The sequence below is a fragment of the Diadema antillarum genome, unplaced genomic scaffold, assembly GCF_040938485.1.
Source record: "Diadema antillarum isolate AM-2024a unplaced genomic scaffold, OU_Dant_1.0 seq00000303_RagTag, whole genome shotgun sequence".
Classification (NCBI taxonomy): Eukaryota; Metazoa; Echinodermata; class Echinoidea; order Diadematoida; family Diadematidae; genus Diadema; species Diadema antillarum.
The window spans coordinates 26,896-53,931 of record NW_027271326.1 but is presented as its reverse complement, the minus strand read 5'-3'; the positions used below and the strand labels follow the sequence as shown (position 1 = coordinate 53,931).

Sequence of the window (27,036 nt, the reverse complement as noted above, 5' to 3'; positions counted from 1 at the left end):
CGCATTAATGATGATGATGATGATGATGATGATGATGATGATGAAACAGCATTTATATAGCGCCATTTATCTGCAGAAACATTCAAAGGTGCCATGCTCCCAAAATATGTCACACATCATTCACAAAGTTGCTGGAAAATATAAGTCTTCAGTTCAGACTTGAAGGTATTGAGGCTGTTGCAATTCCGAAGCTGGACTGGTAGAGAGTTCCACAGACGTGGTGCAACAGAAGAGAAGGCTCTACCCCCTTACATTTTTAGGCGGGTATTGTTGGTCGCCGCTGTCGTACACTGATAAGTGCAGACACGTAGCCGGGAGACAAGTTATGGAGAACCTTATAAGTAAGCAGTAAGATCTTATAATGCACTCTGCTTTGCACAGGCAGCCAATTAAAGGGAGGCAGTCCTGAGGATTTTCACTGTATGATAATTAAGAAGAGTAAAAGATATAACCTTTCACCAATTTATACACGCGGAAAGCAAACACTGTCTCTGTACGCAATTTAAGAAAAATAATTCCTGCAAGCGATCGTGTAAGAGCCTGCACAAAGGTGCAACGTCATTGATTCCCAACTCACTAAGTTGACAGCCGTGCCTCAGAAAACCAATTTAAGTGTTCAAAATGATCATATCTGATTTTGTCATAAAATGTGACAATATGTGGTTTTGTTATTTCAAACAAGATATTTCAAGCTTATTTATATATGTAATTGATATAAAAATAAATAGTAAACATGTATCTATAAATAATTAGGGAGCGTACGTATGACGAGCAGAACACGGCTGGGAAGAGTTGTGCCTCGGTGACGTCTGACTCTCCGCCAAGACTTGCTCATTAGCATATTCACCATGCAGATTCACACTTTTTCAATCAAAATTCACGAGCTTATTTGATGATTTGAAAGTTTGTTTTTGGTGAAAGTAGTTCATTGGAGGTACCAATAACAACATTTTTTTTTTTTTGAAAATTCGTGAGGACTGTCTCACTTTAAGCTCACAAAGTATTGGAGAGATATATGTTATTATGATTATTATTCATAATGACAAAGAGAGGGAGAGAGAGAGAGAGAGAGAGAGAGATACAGACCGACAAACATACAGACGGGGATGGGGTGGAAGCATAATGAGATGATAACCATTTCCGTTCCTGTCTGGTCTATTAACTTGGAGAGTTGAAATGAACGACATTATTGCCTCTCATTTAGCAATATCACCGTTAAAAATCATTTTACAGGCCCAATGGAGCCGGTAGAGTGCGGGAAGTACAGCTGTAGCAACCAAAATTATATGTGCACATGCAATATACTATAATTAGCTATCTATATAAATATGTGTAATAAAATGATAAGTTTGTGTTTGTGTAATATATTAGCTATTTATATTCCACATACTAAGAATCTTGCTATAGGATTGGTCAAGAGCTGATCACGTGATAAAGCGTAGTTTTGTCCATCACATCACCTGAGAAGAACTAGGTCACTTGATAGCACACAGTGCAACGCACTTTCCCTTCAGTGTCGCGCGATGCGTGCAGCAAATTCATTGTTTTGTCATCTACGCGCACACATAGCTTAAGCCCTAAGGATACCTAAACACAGCTAAAACGGTTTCAGATGTGGAATAAAATGGGAATTTCTAGGACCCTAGATGTGGAATATAAAACAAATAATCAACTTTTAGTTTCAGGCAATGAGACAAACTATCACTTCCTCGGCGATCTGAATGTGTACGCTATCTTTCCTCAACTGCGCTTCGGAAAGATAGCTACATCCAGATCGCCTCGGAAGTGATAGTTTGTCCCATCACCTTCACCAACGTTGATTATTTGCTTACTATATAAAAACATGTGTTGTAAAATCATTAGTATGTGTTTCCCTCTGGTGGTTGTTGTTTAATACACCCCTAAGATGTACAAGTTTTCAATTTAATTCAATTCAATTCAAAATGATTTTATTTCCAAAACAACATGATACAAAGTAATATACATAACGCTTACATGAGTACATAATATTTAAAGGAACTTTGAATCACGTAAGTTTCAACAGAACATGAATACAATTATTATGATAATATTAGCTCTGGTTTGGATAAATAAAAGTATGTCATTTATGCTTATCAATTTATGGAAAAAATGCATTCTAGTGTCCTTCGTTAATAACATGCCAGTATTATACCAGTAAAGGACATATGATGTCCTCGACAGAATCTTGGATTGGAGAAATATGTTGTTTTTTCACATATATATGTGATACACCAGGATAATACAAGTCAACAGACGCCAAAACGAGTCATTTACATTTGCATTTACATTGCATTGCATAAGGCTTTTACCTTTTCGGTGGCGAGGAGTCAAATAATGTGCACAAATTTTACACACGTAACTAAGAACAGAGAATCAATTTGGCACGCAAAAGGTAGAAGTCGAAATGTCTTTACAATAGAGAGATATCCTAGCTGGTGACAGGGGGTATGTTCTCTTCCTAGGGCAAAATCTTTGGCGACACTTGCGTATCATGATCGAATTTTCGTGCACTAATTTTGTTTTTAAAATCGCAGTTAAATAAACAATCATTCTTACTTTTATCCTCCAGAACATTTCTATCAAAAACAGACAAAGAATATAAAAGGCACGTGTTATTAGGTATATAGGATGAAGACGAAAATGGTCAAGGTGAAACTTAGACTCTGTGAAAATATTATAGCTGTAACAAAGTAGGACTAAGTACGAATTTCTCCACACAATCAAAAGCTGAAAATTCTATTCTATTGTAAAAGTTGAAAGTCTATCAGGTGAGTGTCAGACATATCGCGCTTGATCCTCATCAGACGATCTTGCCTCATCGGATCTCGCACCCGCCCGACATGTCTGACACTGACCTGACATACCTGATAGTCGACCAACACTAGTCGAATTCATCGCACTGCGATCCGATGTAGCCTACTTCATGGGTGGCCGGCTTTGCTCCGATGAGTCACCGATGAGAGAATATCTCAGGAATGGGGGTACATGATTGTATTAGGCTATCATTTTGATATTATGATATTACATACAATTTTATGACCAGTGTTCTATGTCCAAGTTTTGCGGCTTTCCTCTCATATCCCCTCATAAGCAATTTGATGTTACTTGTCACCTTTTGTCTCCAACGCATCTTAATCATGATAATAACTTTCCATTAACTTTGGGGTATTGTTTTTTTCTCTCTTATGATAGACGTGGCCATGGCCCTCCTGCAGCAAGAAAATGAACAGGAAACCTGCCCACCTGCGTTTGGAATGATTTGCGGCACCCGGACAGTGACATTGGGCAACGGAGAAACGGTTGCCATGGTACCCAAACTAATGACGGAGGATGAAATAGCACGAGCGGGAAATCATCCGATGCTGAAAGGGAAGACAAGGTTTACCTGTAGGAATCCAGGTGTGTATACTGACAACTCAGTTCCATTTAACGTAATGATCTTGCGTTTGTGATAATTCTTTATTTTTCGGTTGTTTTTTTTTTAAGTATAATACCAGATGCATATCAGTACTGGGTTAAAAAAGAAATAGTGCTTTAAGGGGAAAAATTCTATATTTTATTCTTTAGTGCTGTTTTGGGGTATGCTGATATAAAATATTCTTATATTGCAAGAAAACTTAGAAGAAAAGGAAAAATGAAATGGTATTTTATATATAAAGGTATATGTTTCAGGGGGCACACTCGTCAAAAGAAGCGAAGCTACCATCTATACACTAAATTTACTTGTAAGTGTATAGTTGCCCCGGTAGGGGCGAAAATTTCGCATTTGTCAGTCATGAAATTGACGATTTTTAAACAAGAAAAATGCCTTTATTGTTCAGTTTGGTCTTTAAATCATTGATTATTATTTATTAAAGGGGCACATTCGGGGAGGGGGAAACCAGTTTCCCCCCCCCCCTGAAAAAAAAATGTGTGTGGGGGGGGGGGGGGGGGGGAGGGGGGGGGGGAGAGGGTGGCAAGTGCCCCCTCTTCCCTCTGCCAGCACGATCTGTATAACAGTGTTACCATGGAAACATAACAGTATAGGATCCGGCTATCCCGAAGCTGCATAATCACGGTAATGGGTTATTGTCATTGCTTTTCGTCGGCACGGGTCGTTTATTTCTTCTTTCAGTAATGAAATGACATGGTGACAGGACAAAAAATAGCATATCCTTATCTTCTTTTTTTTATTGCTGCCCTTTCACAGTTTTGAATTCTAATGTACAACGCTTTCACTGATGACCCTGAGACTTCAGAATGATCATTCAAGTCATGAATAACTCATAATAAGGCTGGAAAACGCTGTGTTTCACACCGCCCATGTAATGTTTTATACAGTAGAAACGTTTTCCCATATGCTAAACAAGCAATGAGCTAAAGTTGTTGAGAGAAATTTATGCTAATGTACAAGGCTTTTATTGATGACCCTGAGACTTCAAGTGATCATACAACTTACAAGTCATGAATAATTCAATAAGACTGGAAAACGCTGTGTTTCACACAGCCCATGCAATGTGTTATAGAAACGTTTTCCCACATGCTGTGATGTAAATTCTATGGCCAATCTACGATTATTACATTTTCTTCTTGACGCTTAATGGCCAGTTGCTATACGTTATTTTCAAGGCCTGGGAGGCATCTCCTTTGCAGACACAACCACGACAGAGAATTTGAATTTACTCGGAAAAAAACCCCTACGGAAAGCTACTATTCAATCATCTGCCAACGCAAGTTATCTGTTTGAAGAAACGGAATCAGGAGTGAAGATCTCATTGTGCGGTGGTATTTTTTTTTAGGGTGGGGGGTGGGGTGGGGTGCGCCTTTGAGCATAATATGCAAAACCTAGTTCAGGCAATAGATTATTGTCATTTCATCAACGAACCAAATGTTCATTTCGTTTCGAAGTGACTGTATTTCGCTACGAAATTAACATTTCGTCAACGGAATGATTTCATAACGAAATGAACATTCGTCGATCCCCGTAATAGATTGGGTGGGGCATGCAAAAGTGGCACATAATGAGGTAATGACATTACCATCATGAATTTTGCGATTATCAATTAATTAAGAAAAAAATTCTTCTGTGTCCACCGGCAATTATTCCATTCAGATTCGTTGCTTTTTCAAACGCTGTTTCTTACTGATATTTTTTTCTTTTTTTTGTTATGCAAACTCTATTTCCACGATGATAATACAAAAGCAAATCACATTTCTGCTATACTTTCCATTAAGTAATAATAGGCGTTATAATGTTATAAACTAGAAATGGATGGGGTGTGTTTCCCTTGAGGACCTTCTTCCCTGTTCGATTTTGATGAGACATGAGCTCAAGTTATTCACTGCAACTGGTTTTTATAGACCAGTTCGTTATTCCACTTTGCACATTAGCAGAAAAAGGTCATCTGTAATAACATGCATCTTGGTTTGTTAATTCACTGAGATAAGGTATTAAGCATCTACGATGGGATGATTATTCATGTGATCCTTATCTAAATGGTGCTTGCCAGCACATCCACATGGCAGCAAGTCTGGTATTTGGTAATATCAATAGAACAGGGTTGTTATTGCATTCAATACAAAACAATGAAATGGACACCTGTTACAATGTTAACTGATGGACTATTCTTGTCAACTTGTCTTAATGCTAGTTCATTCATAGTTTGAACGCAAATTCCACAAATTACTACGTCGGGCAAGCTTATGCAATATGCAGCTTTGAAAAAGAGTGAAAAAGAAGGTAATTCATAATAATGTGTACATGAGCTAATTACGAAACTTGCGTCATTATCCACCCAAACTCGGGTTTGGGTAGAACTAAAGTTGCACTACTTTATGTCATTTCAACGGTACAAACTCCAATAATGTAGCATAACATTCTACTTACAACTCGTATTCAATATTCGTCAAAAAGAAAACTCAAGATGACTTTCACGTATCATGAGATGAAAACACAACCACAACATAATCAAGCACACATGCGCTTGATATTTTCCTCAAACTATAGTTACAGGACTAGGTTTATATACAATGTAATAGATAATGTTTCTTCTCCCACCTTGTGGTTTTGTTTTGTTTAACCGGGAAAGCATCATGTAATCACGACGGTTCCATGACATTATTTTGCTCCAGGGACAATTTATTGTTCCCATGAAATATCTGTATGTTAAAGCCAAACATAGATTCCACCCACAAACATAACCATTACCCTTATCTTAATCCTCACATCAAAGTTAACCTAAAACCCTAGCACAATCCTGACCCATACGCTAAATTCTTTGAGAAAATAAGACCGAAACAATTTTATTGTCACAGGAGCAAATGTCGTGTCACCAATCACAAAAGGCTTTCTTGGACTTGACTTTACAGTAAAATTTCCCGTAGCCCTGAAAGAAAAAAAAAAGTCAGCCGAGATAGATTTATTGGGATAGACTCGCTGAGAGTGAAATGCAAATGTACCCATTTTTTTTTTATTTGTATTTCTTATTTAGGGTAAAACAAAACCATAGTCATAGGGTACATGCACATAATCATGAGTAGGCCCATTATAAGTCTAGAGTGCGTATATATAAAAAAAAGTAATCCAACTTTAGAGGGCTACTTTTCGATGATGTCAACTATGGAGAGCGCAATGCTGGTTGTGAGAAAAGGGACACTCTTGATTTTTCCATTGATACCTATCGGTAAAAGATCCACATGACTGAGCACATTATCAATGACAACATTAACAATGACAAGTTTTTTTTTTTTTCAAAGTTTAAGCACTATCATGATGGAACATGTGTCTCTATAAAATTGATGAGATTTGTAATTCTTTTTTATGCCTCCTCCACGAAGTTTCGCATTATGGTTTCGAGATGTCCGTCCGTCCGTAATCAACTTTGTGGCCAGCGTAACTAAATAAAACGTTTGAGGTATCCTAATGAAACTTGGCATGTAGAGATGAGTGGGCGCTATGGCATAGTGGATAGGACTCCCGACAACCAATCGGACTGGACACTGGGACTCGGGTTCGATTCCCGCCTAGTGCTTACGTCCTTTGATGAGATGTTTTTACCTACCACGTTACCTCTAGACCAAGGTGTATAAATGGGTACCTGGCAACGCTATAGGGTAATGATAATGTCAGGACCTTCATAGAGCAGTGGCAACACTTAAGAGGCTATACCCTAGATAAAGAAGTCGTTAATTATTATCATTATTATTATCATTATTATTATTCCTACTACTATTACTATCATCATTTTGTATAATCATTGTGGACCACATTTTGTTTTTCAGCAGGTAACATTTAGACCAATTTTCACGTCATTTTCTTCTACTTGCGCTTTTAAATCTAAAAATTAAAAATTCAAAGTCCCTAATGATTACAACACAGGCATTAGATTGTTTCTAGAAATAGCTCAGACAGGACATGTTCGTTTTACAGATTGTGCTTCTTCACCATGTGACAATGGAGGAATCTGTACGGAGACATACACAGGATACAAGTGCTCCTGCGGTGAAGAATTTTTTGGCCCAACCTGTTGTAAGTAATAAATCTGAACCATTTCAAGCATAATTATGTGTGTTTTGTGCTCATCTGAAACAGACCAGTTGTCATGGCTAGACCGGCAACTTGTAGTTCTATACATTATTTCAATTGTTATCAAAAATATGCTTCCAATACACATTCACCATCTGTAGAAATTGTTTGAATCATACAAAATGCATCAAAAAGCCCTCCCCCCCCCAAAAAAAAAAAAAAATAGGAAAAAGCGAAGAAGACATAATTTCTTTTCCTATAAATAGGGAATCTCATAGATAATGAAACAAAAATGTCTTCACCTCGGTAGGATACCGAGGTTTTGATCGTGCATCAGTAGCATGAACTGTTAAGGTCCACTTAAAACAATCGTTTTCATCCTTTTCCACTTTTTCAAATGTATTCCGAAAGAAAAAAAAATCATTTTCCCATACGTGGCAAGTTTGAAAGTGGGGTTAAAGGAGAAGATGTTCTGAGGTAGTAATTTCGGAAACTGAATACTGTACATGCTGTATGATGTCTTGAAAATGTGTGTTATGAAAAATTTCAGTGTTAAAGACGTTCAATTAAACATTCTTACAACTTATCTCTTATCTACTCACAAGCAACTAATTATACACGAACGCAATATCAAATATTTCGTTCATAGCCGTTTTTTAAAGAATGTTAGTTTTCTAAGCGTAAACTTTTTTTTTTTTACTCTTGCTGTGTATGTGACTGTGCATCACAAGACTAACAAAAAGTCGCGCACACTGCTTTTGTGTGAGGAATCTAAAATAGGTGAAATGGGTAAACCTATAGTCATCTTGAGTTTTGATATCTTCCAAAAAGGCAAGTCTTTTTCTACATTATGGTAATGTTTGGGGTTCTTTTGGCAATATTCTATAACACTTTTGTTTTTGTACAATAATGTGATTAGGTGTATCTTAAGGGCTTTTTTACACTTGTAAATTTTTGCTTAGCCCCCGGACCAACGGTGGGGCTAAGGGGGGGGGGGGGGGGCCTTAGCCCCACCGTTGGTACGGGACTATCCTTAGCCCACTTTCTGTTTACACTCGTTTTTGCCAAAGTGGGCTAGCCCCACCGATAGTACGGTACTATCTGGCCCTGCAAAATAGCAGGGGTTAGCACCGCAATTGCGGTGCCAAGCAAGTGAGTGTAAACAGAACGAAAAAAATAATCCTGGGCTAAGCGACGGAGACGAAGTCCGACCCTCACTGACCAATCAGAAACGAGGTAATCAAGTGCTGCCGGGTGCGTGCGTGTACGTGTACAGTACACAGCGTAATTGTGAATATTCATGTGGTTTGGAAAGTCCGGGGCTAAGAAATACGAGTGTAAAAAGGTCAGTTTTCTCCTTAGCCCCGGACAAGAGATAGTACGGGACTAATTGGCGAGTGTAAAAAAGCTGAAAAAATTGGTACGGGACTAACGATAGTCCTGGGTCAGAGAAAGTCCGGGGTTAAGAAACACAAGTGTAAAAAGCCCTATAGAGTCCTCTTTTCATTTCTTATAGCTCCTTTACATACTCTTTACTTTCAACTGTAATAACTTTTGAAAAGATGATGCCATACTGCTTTGAAAATTGTTCTTAATCTTTAACGGATAGAATGCGGTGATAGAACGTGATGAATTTCGCCGTAATCTGATAATCCCTTCATTCTTATCGCTATGGTGTTTACATCCTTGCTTTTATTTTTGTCCGTATCAATTGCAACAGATAGCACAGCTGGTAAGAGAAAGGGCTTGAATAGAATTTTCCAGAGTATGCGTTTTCCTTTTAATGTCAAGATATTAAGTCCGTTTTGAATTGAGTTATTGCTCTTTCAGAATGTGTCTTTAACTAAATCCCACTTTTTGTTCGTTTTGTGGTACAAGGTTATATAGATATGCTATGACTACATGTGCACATGATATATCTATATTACGTGCATATTCGTAATGAATATGAATACATGAAGAAATACACTATATATATGTATATATATATAAATATAAATGTGTGTAATATATATATATATATATGAATAAATCTATATGAATTATCTGTCAATGCAAATGTCTGTTTTGGTCCATTATAGAGAATTCTAATCTTTTACTTGGTTTTGACCTAGACAGTCACAGTATGAAATTATGTCCTTTACCAGACGGATGTACGGTCTCGGAAGGAATTGTCTTAATGAAAAGGCCCGTTTGTTTGTTTTGTTTGTTGTTTTTAAATTTGGACCCTCCCCTCTCCCTGAAAAAAAAGAGATAAAAACAAAAAAAAGAAATGCAAAACGAAATAACATCCCTACAAGTATACGTAACGAGCCTGCCTCCCCAACACAGCACCCTTACACTTACGCATACAACAGACATTCAGGCCAAATTGCTCAAGAGTCAGTCAGTTTCGTATTTCTTAAGGCCTTTCAATATAATGTGAAGTTAATGCGCACTATGATTTTATTCGATTCAGATTTTGCCCTCGCATGAATCTTAAATAACATCTAATGCACTCTTTCTCTGTAGCGGGAAACCATTTAACTGTCATGAAATGTACATTAACTATACCGGGTGTCCCCAAAAAAGCGGGAACGGTGGATTTTCAGTACCTTGCGCTCTAAAAGTGATATTTTTTTGACATCATTAGAAAGAGCATCTTCCGCAAAAGACAATGATACCAAAGTCATTAAATTTGGTTCAGCACTGTTTATTCACGCCAATTTCTATAAATGCAGTCATTTTCAAATTTCGACGGATTTTTGCGACGTATGAGATAATAATTTGGGTGTGACACGCGTTCCATACGGTGAATATTGTGCAAGCTCGTTGATCCATGTCAACAAAAGATACAGCTTTCACATTGGGCGCGCGCACACACACACACACACACACTGTTTTTTTTTTTCCTGGCCCGCGCCCAATGATGAAGGCCTGGTGACTGGCCGAAAGCTCGACTGATTAAAAGGGAGACTCAAGATCGAGAGCAACGTCCGCTTCAGTCTAATTTCTTTCAGTATGCTACCCACAATGAGGCACCGCGTACGTTTTGGGAAGGGAACTATTATATATATAATATATATATATATATATATATATATATATACACACATACACATATACAAATATTACACATGCAATACTACATAAGCAGTTAACATGCATTTTTTTCTTAAAGCATGCAACGTAATCCACACACCAAACAGCGGCCGCAAGTTAGTCTTCAACTTTTATGGGCTGAACCTAACAACGGATATGACGTCACTGGATTTTGAAGTCAGTACTGACAAGGCCCCTCACATTGCCCTGACAATGAACCCTTCCCAGACGAATATCCACGAATATGTGATCGGTGAGTGTCCTTCCTGTCGAAAGAAATGTTCTTAACGTATGATTCTCAAGGATTTAAAATTGTACTTGCTATATTTCATTTTGTTTCATCTATATGTCTATCCTATATTTGCTTGATTACACAAAAACTTGGATGTACAGGTATGTATTTATGATTACTGTTTAGAATATGTTCATATGTATATGTGTTTGTATATATGATATACGTGTATACATTATATATATATATATATATATATATATATATATCATTTCATTTTCATTTCATTTCATTTATTTCCACTTTTATAATTGGTTTACAAACTTTGCATTAAAGACAAACAGACAGACAAACAAACAAACAAAAATACAGGGTGTCAAATATAGTGGCGGAATCATGAGAAGCACAAAGTAGGCTTATTGAAAATGATCCCTTAAGAAATATTATGATGTAAATACATGTAATCATTTATAATCATTGGTTTGTAACTGAATTGAAACAAACATGAATACAAAATACGATAAGATTTACAACTTGAATCAATAAAAAACCGGATACGTTTAGATATGAAAGTAGAGAAGAAAAGAAGAAAACTCCATATTCAACTATTCGTCAACTTGTAACTTAATTGCATCAAAAAGATGTTGTTTATATAATCTTTTAAATTGTCTTACGGTCTTACTGATCCTGAAAACTATATTCAAATTATTCCACAAAATAGTACCTTTGTAAAATATTGATGACTGCGTACAAGATGTGCGATTTAATGGGGGATGAATACTCTGAGCATTTCTGGTATTATAATCATGAATTGAACTACTGAGGGTAAAATAATCAGAGAATACATCAGGGAGAAAAACTATTATAAAGTTAAAACATGAATATTGCAGACTCTAATGAAATTAAAATAAGTAATATTTGAGTTTTCGAAAACAGAGGTAAACTGGGGGAAGCATATGTTGAATTGGTTATTAAAAGCACTCCCCGTTTTTGTAATTTATGTATTCGATCAATATTTTTATTAAAAGTGAATCCCCATACAATATTGCAGTAATTAATTTGTAGTGAAATCAAAGCATGGTATAACATTTTAAGGACATTCCTAAGAAGATACTGTAATTTACACAAAACCCCTATGTTTCTTTATATAATACTGGCTATGTAATCAATATGATAATTCCAAGATAATCTTTCATCTATAATTACTCCTAAGAATTTTGTGCTTACAACTCTATCTATTTTCATATTCTTAAAATACAACTGCAAATTGTGGTCTGTTATGATTCGCATACCAAATAAAATATAATGATTTTTATCTATATTCAAAATCAACTTATTGGCTTCCATCCAATCACTAATATTGCGCAATTGTCTATTAACAATATCAAATAGTTTACATGGATCTGAGCCTTTACAAAATACACTGGTATCATCAGCAAATAAAACATAACTTAAATGTTGAGTTTATAATGGTAAATCATTTATATATATAAGAAAAAGAAGAGGGCCTAAAATCGATCCTTGTGGAACACCACAATTAATTGTTCTGATATCAGATTCAATTTCATTAACTACAGTTAACTCTTGACGATCTTTAAGATAACTACTTAAAAGTTTAAATGGGGGGCCACGTATACCATAATATAATTTTTGTAATAAAACAAAATTATCTATAACATAAAAAGCCTTAGTAAGGTCAATAAATATTGTTACAGCATATTCTTTATTATCAATATCTTTGAAAATATAGTTAACACCGATATTGGTCTGTAATTATTAATGTCATTACGGTTACCCTTTGTATGAATAGGTGTTACACGTGCAATTTTCATTTTTGATGGAAAAAACCAACAGACATACAGTCATTGAAAAAAAAAACTTAATGGTTCACATATAACAGAAATTACAAGCTTTATTACTTTTATATCTATACCATCTACACCTGAACTTACATTACTTTTTATTTCCTCTACAATCGTTATTATTTCTTTTTTTGATATTGGCTTACAAAATATGCTATTTTTATTAGGAAATTTCAAATATTTATCATATGAATTTTCATTTCTCTTATCATTACAGATCTGCAGTTTCTCCCCAATACTAACAAAAAAATCATTAAAACAATCAGCTATATCTTTATTATTTGTTATTTTTTCATTCCCAATCTCAGCACTTTCTATTAAACTACTTTGGGTATTTCTTGTACCCTTTAAAAGATTATTGATGATTTTCCATGTTGATTTAATATCATTTTTCACTTGATAAAATTTTTCATTAAGATATTTCTTTTTTGGTTGCCTTAATCGAAGTGTAACATAATTTCGAAATTTATTATACACCTCTTTTCTATAAGGGGTTGGTTTCTTAACATATTTTTTATACATACTTGATTTTTTACGACAAAGCTTAATCAAATCCTTAGTCAACCATGGATTCTTATTCTTCTTCTTAAAATCATATGATTTATAAGGAAAACATTCTTCATAAATATCTTTAAATACTTGCAAAAAACTATTATACTTGAAATCAACACTTCCTACATCAATGTAATTTTCCCATTCAACATTTTTCAATGTGTTAAAAAAAGCAATCATATTTGACTGAGTAATATTACGCTTTACATAAATGAGAGGTGATTTGTTTGTACAATGGGCAATGGATGAAGACATACAAAAAATTGGCAGGTGATCACTTACATCACTAATCAAAATTCCTGAGTGAGTACAAATATTAACATTTGTAAATATATTGTCCAACAAAGTGGCAGAGGTTGCAGTTATCCGAATGGGACTGCTAATCAAAGGTTCCAAATAAAATCCATACAAAATATCCATAAATAAATCAATTTTGGAATTTAAACCTATTTTCACTAAATCTAAATTGAAGTCACCCATTATGAAACAATTATATACACGCGGATTTACCTTATGTAAAAAATTTACAAATTCATTCAAAACATATAAATATTACAATTCGGGGGACGATCTACCACACCAACAATTGTTTTTTTTTTTTTTTTACATTTGGTGTTGTTATTTGCTAACTCAACAAAAATACTTTCAAACGACTCAGATATAACTGTCAACTCTTGTCTAATAAATACATGTAAGGAATTATGAACATATACACCTGTTCCACCACCTCGTTTGTTAATTCTATTATTACAAAATAAATTATATTCATCGAAATTATAAGCTTCAACTGAAGAAGATTCATTTAACCAAGTTTCAGTAAGTCCTATTACCTTAAAATTATGATCAATGCTGCTTATATACATATTCAAATTATCGAAATTTTTCGAAAAACTTATACGATTGAAATGAACTAACGAAAATGAATCAGAAAACTTGGCATCTTTATATTTTGAGTTAAAGGCGGGCACATCAAAATAAGATTCAGGTAAGTTTTGTTCGTCATGGATCGTATCATACATATACATATTTTTCATATAAGAATATACAACGGAAAGACAAAATATTCACATTATTGAACACAAGCAATTTGACATAGCTGTTGGAGTTTCGTGAAGCAGGAATAGAACAGAAGATATCGGAGACAAGGTAATGTATATATATATGTATATATATACGCATAATGTTTTCCCGGTCAATTTCATACTTTTGTCATTCAAGTTCCTATTCCGAGCATTCGATTTCACGCATTCCACGCTCGCAGCACTAAATCAGTAATCAAATTCAAAATCCGGTCATTCGAATTCACTATCCGAGCATTCAAATTTACTGTCGGAGCATTCTAATTCACTATCGGAACATTCAAATTCACTATCGGAGCATTCAAATTTAAGAGAGGAGCACGCATTTCACCAATGAGCATTCAAATTCATGTCAAGCTGGCGACGGAATCTCGTCGGTCATTCAAATTCGTGAATAGGCAACCATGTTCCAAATAACTGCATTCAATTTAAAAGAAGTCCTGAATTTAGTTAGTTTGGGCCGTGTATGCATGTGTTTCTCATTTGGATTTGAATATATTGGGATTTATGATAATTATTTAATTTGCAGTAGAGGTCCACCTGTTCATTGACTATTTTGAACTCGCGCCAAGCAAAAAGGAATATACAGGCACATGTCCCTCGGATTGGACATGAAATGGAGGTCCCATGTGTGAGAGAGTCACAACTCATGTACGTAAAAGATCCCACTTCATTTATTCATCGCAGAGAGCAGAACATCCAACTGGACCCCATATTTAAGACCAACTATTGCAGTTGAATATGATGATGATTATGATGATGATGATGATGAAGTCTTGTATAGCGCCGGTATCCGCCAAGTCAGGCGCTCATGGCGCTTGCTCCAAAATAAATACATAATTCAGCTTAAATTTCATGGGTGCACCGCTTGTGATATGACAGTTAAAACAAAAAGAAATAGTTCCAGGAAGTCATTGTCTCCAAATGTGTAAACATACATTCTTACACATTGGCTAGTTTTTCAATTTGAAGAGATGGGTCTTGAGGGTTGTTTTAAAAGATTCTGTGGTAAGAGCTCTGCGGATTGACTGTGGAAGGCCATTCCATATCTTTGCAGCAGCCACGCGGAATGAACGAGCTCCCCAAGAGTTGTGTGCTCTGTGTTCCACCAGCAGGTACTTGTCTGCAGAACGTAGATTTTCTCTTGCTGGGACATATGGCTCTAGTAGATCACATATATAATGATGGAGAACTGCCATTCAGTGCCTTGTACACAACCAAACTAATCTTATACTCAATCCTCTGTTCAACACATAGCCAATGTAGCTTTTTCAGAAGAGAGTTGATGCTTGTACTCTTCCTGGAAATGGTGACAACTCTAGCTGCGCTATTCTGCAGGCGCTGAAGTCTGTGTATTTGTGACTTATTCAGATAATACAATACTGAATTTCCCATGTCAAGCCTCGATGTGATGTATGCATGCACCAGAAGTTCTGCAACATGGTTATTGATGTACTTGCGGATCAAGCCAATGTTTCTGAGAGCTAAGAAAGCTGCTCTGGATACAGCCAAGATGTGGCTTTTCATGGAAAGATTAGAGTCAAAAATGATTCCAAGATTCCTGGCAGTATCTGAAGGAGGGATGTTATCTCCACCCACTCTGATCCCAGTGACGTTTACCTTTGGTCTTTGATGCTTAGACCCAATGATCATAAACTCCGTCTTCCCTTCATTAAGCTTCAGAAAGTTTGAAATCATCCACTTATGCAACTCATCAACACAAGTCTCAATACGCTGTATTGCTTGGATTACTTCAGAATGGACAGGATTCACTGATAAATATATCCGGATATCATCAGCGTAGCAATGATAACTAAGGCCATGACTCTTGATGATATCTCCAAGTGGCAAGCAGTACATGCAGAAGAGCACTGGGCCCAGGACAGATCCTTGAGGAAGTCCATATTATTGCAAAGGCAATCTGTCAGAGCTAGCACCATCCATGCTCACAAAGTGTTTTCTCTGAGTGAGATAAGAACGGAACCAGTGAAGCGCAATTTCAGTTACACCAAAGAGGCTTTCCAAGCGAGTAAGAAGAACTCCATAATCTACAGTATCAAAGGCTGCAGACATGTCCAAAAGGACCAGGAGAGATATTTTCCCAACATTCATAGCTTGAAGGAGATCATTCTGAATTCTAAGTACAGCAGTCTCCACACTGTGGTGAGCACGATAAGCCGACTGGAAATCATCATATAAGCTGTTTTCTTGTAAGAATGTTGTGAGCTGCTTGGATACTACTCTCTCTAAGGTTTTGCTAAGAAAACAGAGGTTTGACAGTTATCCAGCCATTTTTTTTTTTTGATGGAAAATGAAACAAACAAACATTAGGCACTGTATAGGCCTACAGACGAGCATAATACGGAGGGTTGGTTGACACTTTCGAAGGAAAAAAAAAACAATTTCGACTATATTGACATTGAAACATGAACATTTTATACGTCTTGTTTGTTATGTATTGCTCTCTTATTGATTTACTTTTGCGGGACTATGTGAGATCATTGTGTGTCAGTTTGTCTTTGATGAATTGTCATTATAGGGCTGGTGTTGGGGCGTTGTCAGCATGCAGTATCATCAAGAAATATGATTATAATTGCCTTTGTGTTGTTTGGATGCACTGCTGATTGGACAATACAATTTGAAATTTATAGAGATGAAAAACAAAGAGTACATGAAAAGAGAACAATGTAGAACCTGTAAACAATCATAATTACACTATATGCAAGCCTTCATTGGTTGTGTTGGCCCTTTTTCCTTTCTTAAAAGTCTACTCCATTTAACTCGTTAAATTGATTGCACGAAGTAGGAACTTGATCGCCTAAAAATGAATTTGAACGCTCCAAACAAGCTCATTGGGACTATCACGTGACTATCGCATGAATTTGAATGCCCGAGTAGGAAAGTCGGTCTCGCATTTTGAAATTGAATGCCCAATCGTGAATTTGATTTCCACGAAAACGAAACAGAACGCCCATAAATGAAATTGATCGCTCGGATTCTGAATTTGAATGCCCGAATATTTTCGCGTGCGTGCGCTGCGTGAATTTGAATGCACATTAATGAATTTGAGTGACAAAGGTATGAAATTGACCGGGAAAACCTATATTATATGAATTAAAAAGAGGGAAAACAAGATTCAACCCCCAATCCTTCAAAAGTACAAAGATAATATTAGTTATCCCCTGCTTGTTCACGAAATACGGGCAAATATCTACGGTCTGGTGCCATATTCCATGAGGCCGAAGGCCGAATGGAATATGGCACCAGACCGTAGATATTTCCCGTATTTCGTAAGAACAAGCAGGGGGTAACGATTTTATCTTTTAGTGTAAGTGCTAACCTTCTTCTCGCTGATTTCCTCTCGTGAATGATGTTGAAATCGCCGGCTGTCAGCCATGACCATGTTGACTTTATAGGCCTACGTCTCGCGAGCGAGCTGATTACTGCATACATGCGATTATATGCGCGCATACTGTACACGTACAGTACAAGCCATAAGATATTATATCCCTCACAAAATGCATCTCGTCCTCTGATTGGTCGAGAGCACTGTAAACAACAAAACATAATTCTACCATACAAGTGCGCGAAAAAGACTATACTCCCTAGGGAAATGGTAAAAACTATACCACGCTGGTGATTTTCGCGCCTTTTTTGCTTCGCGTCGCGACGCGAAATATTTCACGTGTAAATGAATGGGTATCGCAGCACCTTTGCTTCGCGACAGATTTCATGTACAAATGAATGGGTATCGCGGCGCCTTAGATCACTGCACTTCTCGGAAACCACAAGGCACGCATACACTCAATGCGACACGGGTTACGTTAGAGAAACTCAGAGAGACTCTTATAAAGCCCTCATTCTACCTAAAAAGAAAAAATTGTATTACGTTACAACAGAGTAGGCGATATCGTAGATCTATAATTAGACAACAATAAGCAAGATAGCGTTAGGGTTCTTCGACGTACCGTAGGCCTTTGGGGAGTTCATGCTTCGCCGTTTTAAAGTTGGTCTCGCAGTTCACTAACTCGAGCGACCCACCCAAAAGATGTTGACAAACGAAACTGCAGTAGATAGTAGGCCTGCTTTAACGTTAGCGCTAGTTAAGCCTAACGTTAGTTCTACCTGTCTAACAGTAGGCCCTATTTCCCGTAATCTCATTCCTAATAATTATTTTTTAGAGTGTCTAACGAGTCAGTTACCGTACGAACCGTACGAATCACACAAATTTACAGTGGCACTCGATGCTTCAATCGCTAGAATTTTTCCAGTGCCTAATCTAACCTTATACGCTGTTACTGAATGCTACCCAAATTTACAATGTATACTTGCATTTTAACAGGAAGTGATAGTCCATATTCATGTACAGACAGCTAGGTAGAAAGACGACAGAAAACACAATCAACTGCAGCTCACAGTCACATCGTTGATCAGCTCGAGCACGCACATCACCGCACTGTACTGGCAACCGAACGTACTTGTTGACAGATCGGATAGTGAAGCGCGTAGTGAGTTTGCAGTTTGCGCATGTTTACCAGTACGTTGTACAGCAATGCACCGAGTACACTTCAGCGGCTGAGCGCGCAGTTGTCTCTTCATAGTACGTACGCGTACGCGCTGCCCTCCTGCTGAGCTGCTTTCCCGAGCGTAAATGACTAGTCAATCTTCTTGAAAAGTAAAGCAAGATGCCCTTAAAAAAGAGGTAAATTACAGAATACCAGCAGTCGAATACTCTTAAATTCATTGGGAGGGATATAAAACAAATATACCAGGCCAATTTTTCGAGGCACCGGTTGAAACTATGTGCCTTCGGTGACTTCAGTAGCACTATTTTCTTCGGGGCTGCGCCCCTCAGAAAATAGTGCTACTGAAGTCACCTCATGCGCATAGTTTCAACCAGAGCCTCTCAGGCCTGGTATATTTGTATACTACAGTGCAGTAGCCAGATAAGTTGCTGTTGTTTATCAAGCGTCTAGTGGTCTCAGGTCATGTGCGCAATACGCTTGAGGACCGCGCGCTGTCCATTTGTTTTGTACAGGATTAGCGCGCACTTTCCTATAAGCGTCTTTGGTACACGCGCAGCTGGCCGTGTAATACAGGATCATGACGTCATATCACGGAATACGGGATATATTCAGTGGTTGATTGACCAATGAGATTACAGAATTCACCATCACTAAAAGATAAATGACACTGTCGTCAGGAAATGATAGAGTATCCATTTGTCTTTTTTTTTGTGGTACATTGATGTTTTAGGTTGACGATCAAGGATTTTAGTTTTTTTTTAAAGCATATCAAAAATGTCTCCTTGTTAGTCTTAAGTTTATGTAATTTGTTAGGTATATTGATATTTACCGACGTTTGACAACTCAAACAATATATTCGCGTGAAAAAAACGAAACAAAACAAAAAACGAGAAAGAGTTCTCACCATTTTTTTTCTTGAGTACACAGCCTTCAATTTTACATCTGAAATGTCGTTCCACACCCCTTCTCTCTTGCTACACACATAAATCTGCGAATGTCACGGAAAGCGCTTATGGCACCTCCACTATCTGTTCCTTCCAAGGCAAGCAGATAAGCCATATGTTCCGTGGCGAAGTAAATGTGCCTTTTTAACTTCCATAAAAGTGTTTTAAGAATACGATACATTCGTTATTATGCTCTGACACTTCATCAAAAGGACTATGAAATACTATATAGCTCAACTGTAAGACATTCCCTAACATAATCAACTCACCATATAGAAAAACCAACAGCAACTTAATGTTATCTAAATTTCACGGAAAAGCGCAGGTGTGAAACGTAGGCCTACGTTCCTAAAACAACGTTATCATATTCATTTGAAAAACTAACTCCTCGACAACATATTTCTCAGGATTCATCCATTCATTGGGACAATGCATTCATTTGAAGATTTTTTTTCACTCAATAGTTCTGAAGAAAAGTAGGTACATGAGATTTGTCACGTAAATCTTCAAACACGTTATTTCATCATCCTTTGGTTATTAAGATCTAAAGAAAATACCAGGTAAGATTTTTTTTTCGGGTGCATGTAATGAGTTCCACAACCACGAATCATACAGCCCACTATTCATACAGTCCATATGAGTCACTCAGTCCGCGAGTTGTACCGTATGTCCCCCCAAAATTATAAAAGGACCCTGACAAAATATAGTGAATCAATCCAAATACGTTTTCACGGTATGAAACTATAACTTATTATCCACATCTTACAGAAAACCCCATCCGATTTGCTTCAGTGGTCAAAGAGAAATGAAGAGTTTTGTAGAGCATGCCAGGAATCCCTTCCCTCGGAGTTCTGTCCATTGTCTTCACGCAAGATGCATTTCCAAGAGCATCCAAGTGCCTAACTTGGAAGAATCAGACCCATGACATGCATTACAAGGATCCACATTTAGTTTTCTGCATAATATAGCTAAGATGTTATATTTTAAGACCCTGAAGTACAGCATTTACGCGGTTAAATCATATTGGAAGTTATCAACTCGAAATCCGATTGTAAGCGTTTTTTGCTTTGTTTTGTTTGTTGTTTTTTTTTTTTTTTTGGGGGGGAGGGCATACTGTACAGCCGACGAGTCATACAGCCCATGATTTCGATAGTAAGCAAATAAGGCCAATGAGACAGACACTAGGGAAACTGACACGTTAAGCCTCGTTATGTATTCTACGAGGGTTTTTTCCCCCGAAAAATCCATACGTTGCTTCACCCAGCCATTACCTGAATGGCAACAGGGTGAATACACCTTCAATTCATAGTGTTGTATTTGTACAGTGCATTAATATTGTGTACAGTGAACGAGGAGTCTTTCTATTTCTTTCTCTCATGTTCTTTCTCACCATCTCCCATTCTCGATATTGCTTATCATCACCTGTGTACATGACCATGTATGTTTTGATGTGTGAAATAGTTTGTTACTTGCCGTATCAGTAAGTCGGTATACTTATTGTGCATTTTATACAATGAGGCCACTATATAAAGCTCGGCTTACTGGGGATCCTACCATATGGCACTTCGATTTTTTCTTCCTTTTATTATGTCTCCGTTCTCTGTCACAATTATTTGCTTACCTTTCATGTGCAAAATCAGCCATGAATAAAGATGAACAATGTGTATATTTTTGAAAGTGATTTCGTTGATTTCTTGTGCTATGCAGAAACAATCAATGAAATGAAAATTAAATCTGAATTGGATTAACTTGACTTAACTGCGTATGCATAATGAAATAAGCTGACCAAGTGCATATGGTGCTGGTAGTAAAAAGATAAATGTGGTTCAATTTTATGAAAAAATAGAGAAAATTCTCCATTACATGAAGAACTTCCTTGGTTACATGAAATGTCATGGTGTATGCACGATAGAGAATCATGTGTATAAGCATGAAAACATTGCTTGAAAAAAAAAAAGATGTTGATCATTTCTATAGATTCATTATGCTCTCAAACAGGTCTTGGTAGAGATGGTAACAAAAGGACAATAATTGACCGTCTCAATGTCCGGAAGATGGAGAAGCCCCTCTTCAGCGACAGCGTAGGTCGACTCTCTGGACCTCATGTCTACGATCGCTTCTGGCTGAACTTTGACTCGGGAAACTTTTCAGTAGGACGCTATGGCAACCCGGAGCCATTCTTTAATTGGTTGGATCCAAACCCCTTAGAGTTTAGGTCCATTGGGCTTATGACATGGTGGGGATCAACTGGTCGATGGAAGTTTCACTCGTTCTGTTAATGGAAGATACGTATACGATCGTTTTGGAGTCCGAAGGCCACTGACGCGACGCAAATTTAAAGAAACACGAGGTCAAAGGTCACGATACTCAATAGTTCTTTTTGTCTTGCTTTGTAAGAGCTGCTATTGACATTGCATGTATCAGTATGTGATGAGTCTATTTCAAAAACTGAGATGACTTGTGAACGTAATTCATCTTAATGCCGTTAAAACTGTCGACTCTCTGCATGTGGACAGTTTCAGAGGGGTGCTGTTCGTTATTCCGAAGGTTCGCTATTCCGAAGGTTCGTTATTCCGAAGGGTCGTTAATCCGAAACATGCAAATTCCCTATACCTAGAGGTTCGTTAATCCGAAAATGAAAAAGCGTTCGTTAATCCGAAAATTTGTGGAGTTATTCCGAAGGTTCATTATTCCGAAGATTGGTTAATCCGAAAATGAAATTCGGAACAATGAACCTTCGGAATAACGAACCTTATAACCGTTTCAGCATGCCCATATAATTATATCGTGACGTGTTTTATAAAATGAAGTGAATAGGGCAACGCATCTCAGACTCCTTGCAAAAGTTTTCTTGGTAGCACAATGAAATATTTGCCTTCCTTTCCATAAAGGACTTAACAACAACTTGCAACTTAAAAACATGCAGTTAGAGTAGGCAATGACTCATCAGATCGGAGTGTGGATGTAGTAGCTGCAATAATTTTGCTTACCACAATACCGATAATAGTATTACATGTTTAAATAAAAGGGCTCTTGTACCAGAAAGTACAAGTGTATTACCATTCACCATGCTGTGTGGAACGGGATTGGATTGTTTTTAATCCAAATATGCTGGAGAATGCTGTAAAGGATTCAAATAATGACAATGTCGATGTAGTTTAAACACGAATATTTTGGTGTTTTCCATCTCTTTGTAAACATCACCCTACACTCTTTGGTCGTATCTGTCTAGCATTGCATACTGCATGAGAATGAATGTTCGGTATTTTTTCCCCATTTTATTTCGTTTCATTTTATTTCTTCGTTTCTCTTTCACAAACACTGATTACTCGGGACTAACAGCCAAGCAACTTGCTTTCATGTAGGTCCCATCATACTTCTCTTTGTGCAACCCCATTTTGGTTTTGACCAGTTATCATTATATTTAATGTGTTATTATCATGTATGTATTTTTTTTTTTGTAATTGTTGACAAGGTAAATGAACTTGTGCTGTTGTATGCTTTATGTGATATTGATATACGAGAAGTATGAAATAGATTGAAAATTGAATTGAATTTAGTTTCCAACATAATATTACAGTATTTTGAATTTGTAGTACTTTGTAGTACCACAACAATGTAATAAAAAGCAAACTGTAAACTGTAATACAATTTGTTAGTTTCATGACAGATACTAAAAAAAAGCACAGCTTGTAGTTTCTAGAACCTCTCATTTAAAAGAAAAATGATATATATATATATATATATATATATATATATACATATATATATACATATATATTATTTTTCTTTTAAATACATATATATATACATATATATTGTAACGCGAAACCCTCCAAAACCGGTATGCTGCCACCACGTGTCGAGAGAGGGACACGACCTCAATAAATGGTCTCAATGCCATGTGTACATAGAATAACGTGTGCGAGGGAAGTGTCTATAATGTCAGGACCTACGACCATGTGACTACAACAACTTCCACACCGCCTACTCCGTTCATCCACACAACCACATCACCACTAGTAACCCTATACGTTTCGCGTGTAGCGTGTTCACAGTTTATAATGCTGCCGAGCTTCGATGCTGGGTAAGTAGCTCGCAGTCCACGAACTATTATTTCCAAACTGCCTACTAAATAGATGTTACGGGATTCACTGCCACAATCCACACACTCAATCAGATACTTGAAACTGCTGCAACTCTAGGTTGACTTTGCTGTAGACTTCACGCTAAAATACGAGCACCCTATGTGTAATTCTATGTGTATGAGGGTAGGGTGTGATTGTCATGCCTACGATACATGTCATTATGTTCATGGATAACCATAGCCTACATAGACTTGTGTGTGTATCCATCACTAACCACACATAGCACTAGCAATAGCACTAGTCATTATCACCCGCCATTTATCACTTGCCATCATCACCTGCAGTTATCACATGCCATCAAGACATGCTACTTTGTACTAAAATACTGCATGCCATCTAACCCCGTCGCGGGGCGCTGTAACACAGTTACGGTACGTATTTGTCCGTATGGGGTCGCTGCTGCGGTTACATGCCATCAAGACATGCCACTTGGCATCACTTGCCATTATCACCTGCCGTTATCACATGCCACATACTAATGTACTGCATGCCATCAAGACATGCCACTTGATATCACACGCCACTAACACATGCCATTCATGTATACTAGAATACTGCATGCCATCAAGACATGCCACTTTGTACTAGAATACTGATGCCAGTCATTACCTGCCACACATCACTTACCAAGTGCTACACTCATCATTCACCACCATCTTCACCAGCGCCACAGCACCAACCTCATCATAATGCACTTGTCAATGTAATGACGCACCCCACTACCCCCGGACATGGGTGCGTCATGGTCATTTTTTGACTGACCACACGGGGTTTTTGACGGACACCACAGTCACTTTTTTGACGGACATAACGCTGCAAGTGACGAACACCACAGTCACTTTTTTGACCATTACAAAAAGTCTACACACGTCGGCGGACAAACTCTTAATGAGGTATGATGTCATATTTTCATTAACATACAACCAATTGAAACCCGTTGCTGGTAGTGTATAATGAATATTCATTAATTGATCACGCGTTGACCTCATTTGCATACAAACACAGGTCAAAGATATTAGCCAATCACGAGCTAGCGCTGGACGGCTGGCTAGCGTGGTCGCGCTCCGCGAAATACCAGCATGCGATGCGCGCAGCTAGCTGTATTATGCATGCACTGAGGGGATAGCTAGCTAGCTATACTAGTAATATAGCTAATGTGACCAGGGGCCTGTTTCACAAAGGTCGCACTTAGTAAGTCAGACTTAGCGCTAGTCAATCTTAGTCTAAGTGCGACTTTTTAAGTCTGTTTCACAAAGTCAATCTTAGGCTAAGACTGACTTATTCGATTTGAATAATAATGTACGAGCCAAAAATATGCAAATTAGCCATTTGTTGTCTGCTGATGATTTTTGAGTAATTTCTGGAAGGGGAATTGCTTTGATTTTCTGCAACTACGATTCATATGACATTACTGTATCATTCGTTATTCATAGTGCTCATTTACTGACTCATATCATTTCTCTTTTGTACATGAATAGCCGCTCGTTTGATGATTATTTTGATAGAATGAGATGTTTTGTGCATGAGGCCTCTTTAATCCAGTCCCATATGTTTATATTGGACTGTGTGAAAGTTCGGATGAATGGGGTTGCTCGCGCAGCTCGCAGCAGCTAGCTGGCACTGATATGATCTCTGCCACTGACTCTGCATTCTGTACAACCATTCACATTGCACAATTGGTAACTGTGGACCTTGGTAGAAGAGGATTCTGGCTAGCCTCTTGTTGCACACGAAGAGAAGTTTTCTTTTCCAACTAGCTAGGGTTGGTCGTAACTACAGAAGTGAGTGTAGCTTAATCTGTTAGTCAATAGGTAGGTCCTTGAAATTATGTAATTTGAGCAAGAGATGATTCATCGAAGGTTAGGAAGGGACTGAATATTATGAACTCTATGTGTGTTGTACTACTGGTACTTGTATTGTAATTTGTAGAGTCTGCTCGTTACTAATATCATGTCATTAGACAATGTCTACATTATCCCGACCAGACGCTGTTAATGCGCAGTGCAAATAACTGGGCTGTGTATAGTTATGTCTACATATAAACTCTTATCAGTTCTAGTATTAGTATGACTATCAATTAAACATACATGGCTATGCCTAACAGTTAGTGTAGAGTCTGTGCACTGTGTTATTAATCAAGCTAGGGGCACAGTGCCACATCTTCATGATTTTGAAGAAACAAAGTGCATGATTGCCCTAGACTGCATGTATAAGGTTAGTTAGAACCATAATAAATCATGGCTAATGGCTATCAACTGGTCGCATTTTAAAGTCCAATTGCTGGGCCCTGAGTTGAATTGGGAAGTAATTGATGAATTTATGCGTTTTCGGATTTTGGAATGTGTTTGAGAACTGCATCAATCAAGATTAGGCATAGAAACTACTAGGTCGACCTCTAACGTTTTCCGTGTATATGTTACTGTAGCCTTTGATGCAAGGCAGAGGTGACTGTCTATTGGCTAACCGTTTCCTCTAACTGACCCAAAATGCTGGGGGGGGGGGGGTTGTTAATATGTCTTATTTTGTTTTGTTTTTTGCTTCCAGGAAAAAAAAAAAGAAGCATTCATTAAGATGTAACTGGTACCATAGAAATGGAAACTTGGCTAATTTCATTGGCAGTCATGTGTAGAGGTAGACCAATAAATCTGCCTCTTGTCGGGTAGCCTCCTGCTAACTGTATTTATACGGTCGCTAATGCAGTCTACCATATTACAGACTGTACAGATACAATTAGGCTACCGAACAAGAGACAAATTTATCGGTCTAACCAGTTAGTGTAGATAGACACAGCCCCGTCCTGTACACAAGAGGTATAATATTTCTAACAAGTATAGGTCTAACTAATTTGTTAGGTTTTTCTAATTTGTTGTGAATGCATGATATTTATAATGGATAGGCATGCATTAATATTCATGGGTAAGCAGCTAAGAAGATAACACAGGCAAGAAAGGATTGGTAGAAATATAATTAATTTCCAAAGTCCAGATACATGTAGATTATATAGCTCTTTATGAGCTAAAATTTTGGTTTAACTTAAAACAGTTCAAACTATCAGTACATTTGTAGGTAGGGATCTATTTTTATGAC

The 27,036-nt window shown here is 37.3% G+C and overlaps 1 protein-coding gene across 1 annotated transcript; it reads left to right on the top strand.

Annotated features, from left to right (window-relative positions):
• Positions 1-3,221: 3,221 nt before the first annotated feature.
• On the top strand, positions 3,222-22,080 carry LOC139730359 (uncharacterized). Its single transcript, XM_071641228.1, has 2 exons — positions 3,222-3,420; positions 21,800-22,080. The coding sequence occupies exons 1-2, from the start codon at positions 3,222-3,224 to the stop codon at positions 22,078-22,080; spliced, it is 480 nt and encodes a 159-aa protein (XP_071497329.1).
• The last annotated feature ends 4,956 nt before the right edge of the window (positions 22,081-27,036 follow it).

Bases quoted from the DNA above. Each gene is read 5' to 3' on its own strand.
- LOC139730359 (XM_071641228.1), top strand. From the start codon at position 3,222: ATGGCCCTCCTGCAGCAAGAAAATGAACAGGAAACCTGCCCACCTGCG. The intron at 3,421-21,799 runs GTGTGTATACTG...GCTCTCAAACAG, and splicing joins GTTTACCTGTAGGAATCCAG to GTCTTGGTAGAGATGGTAAC.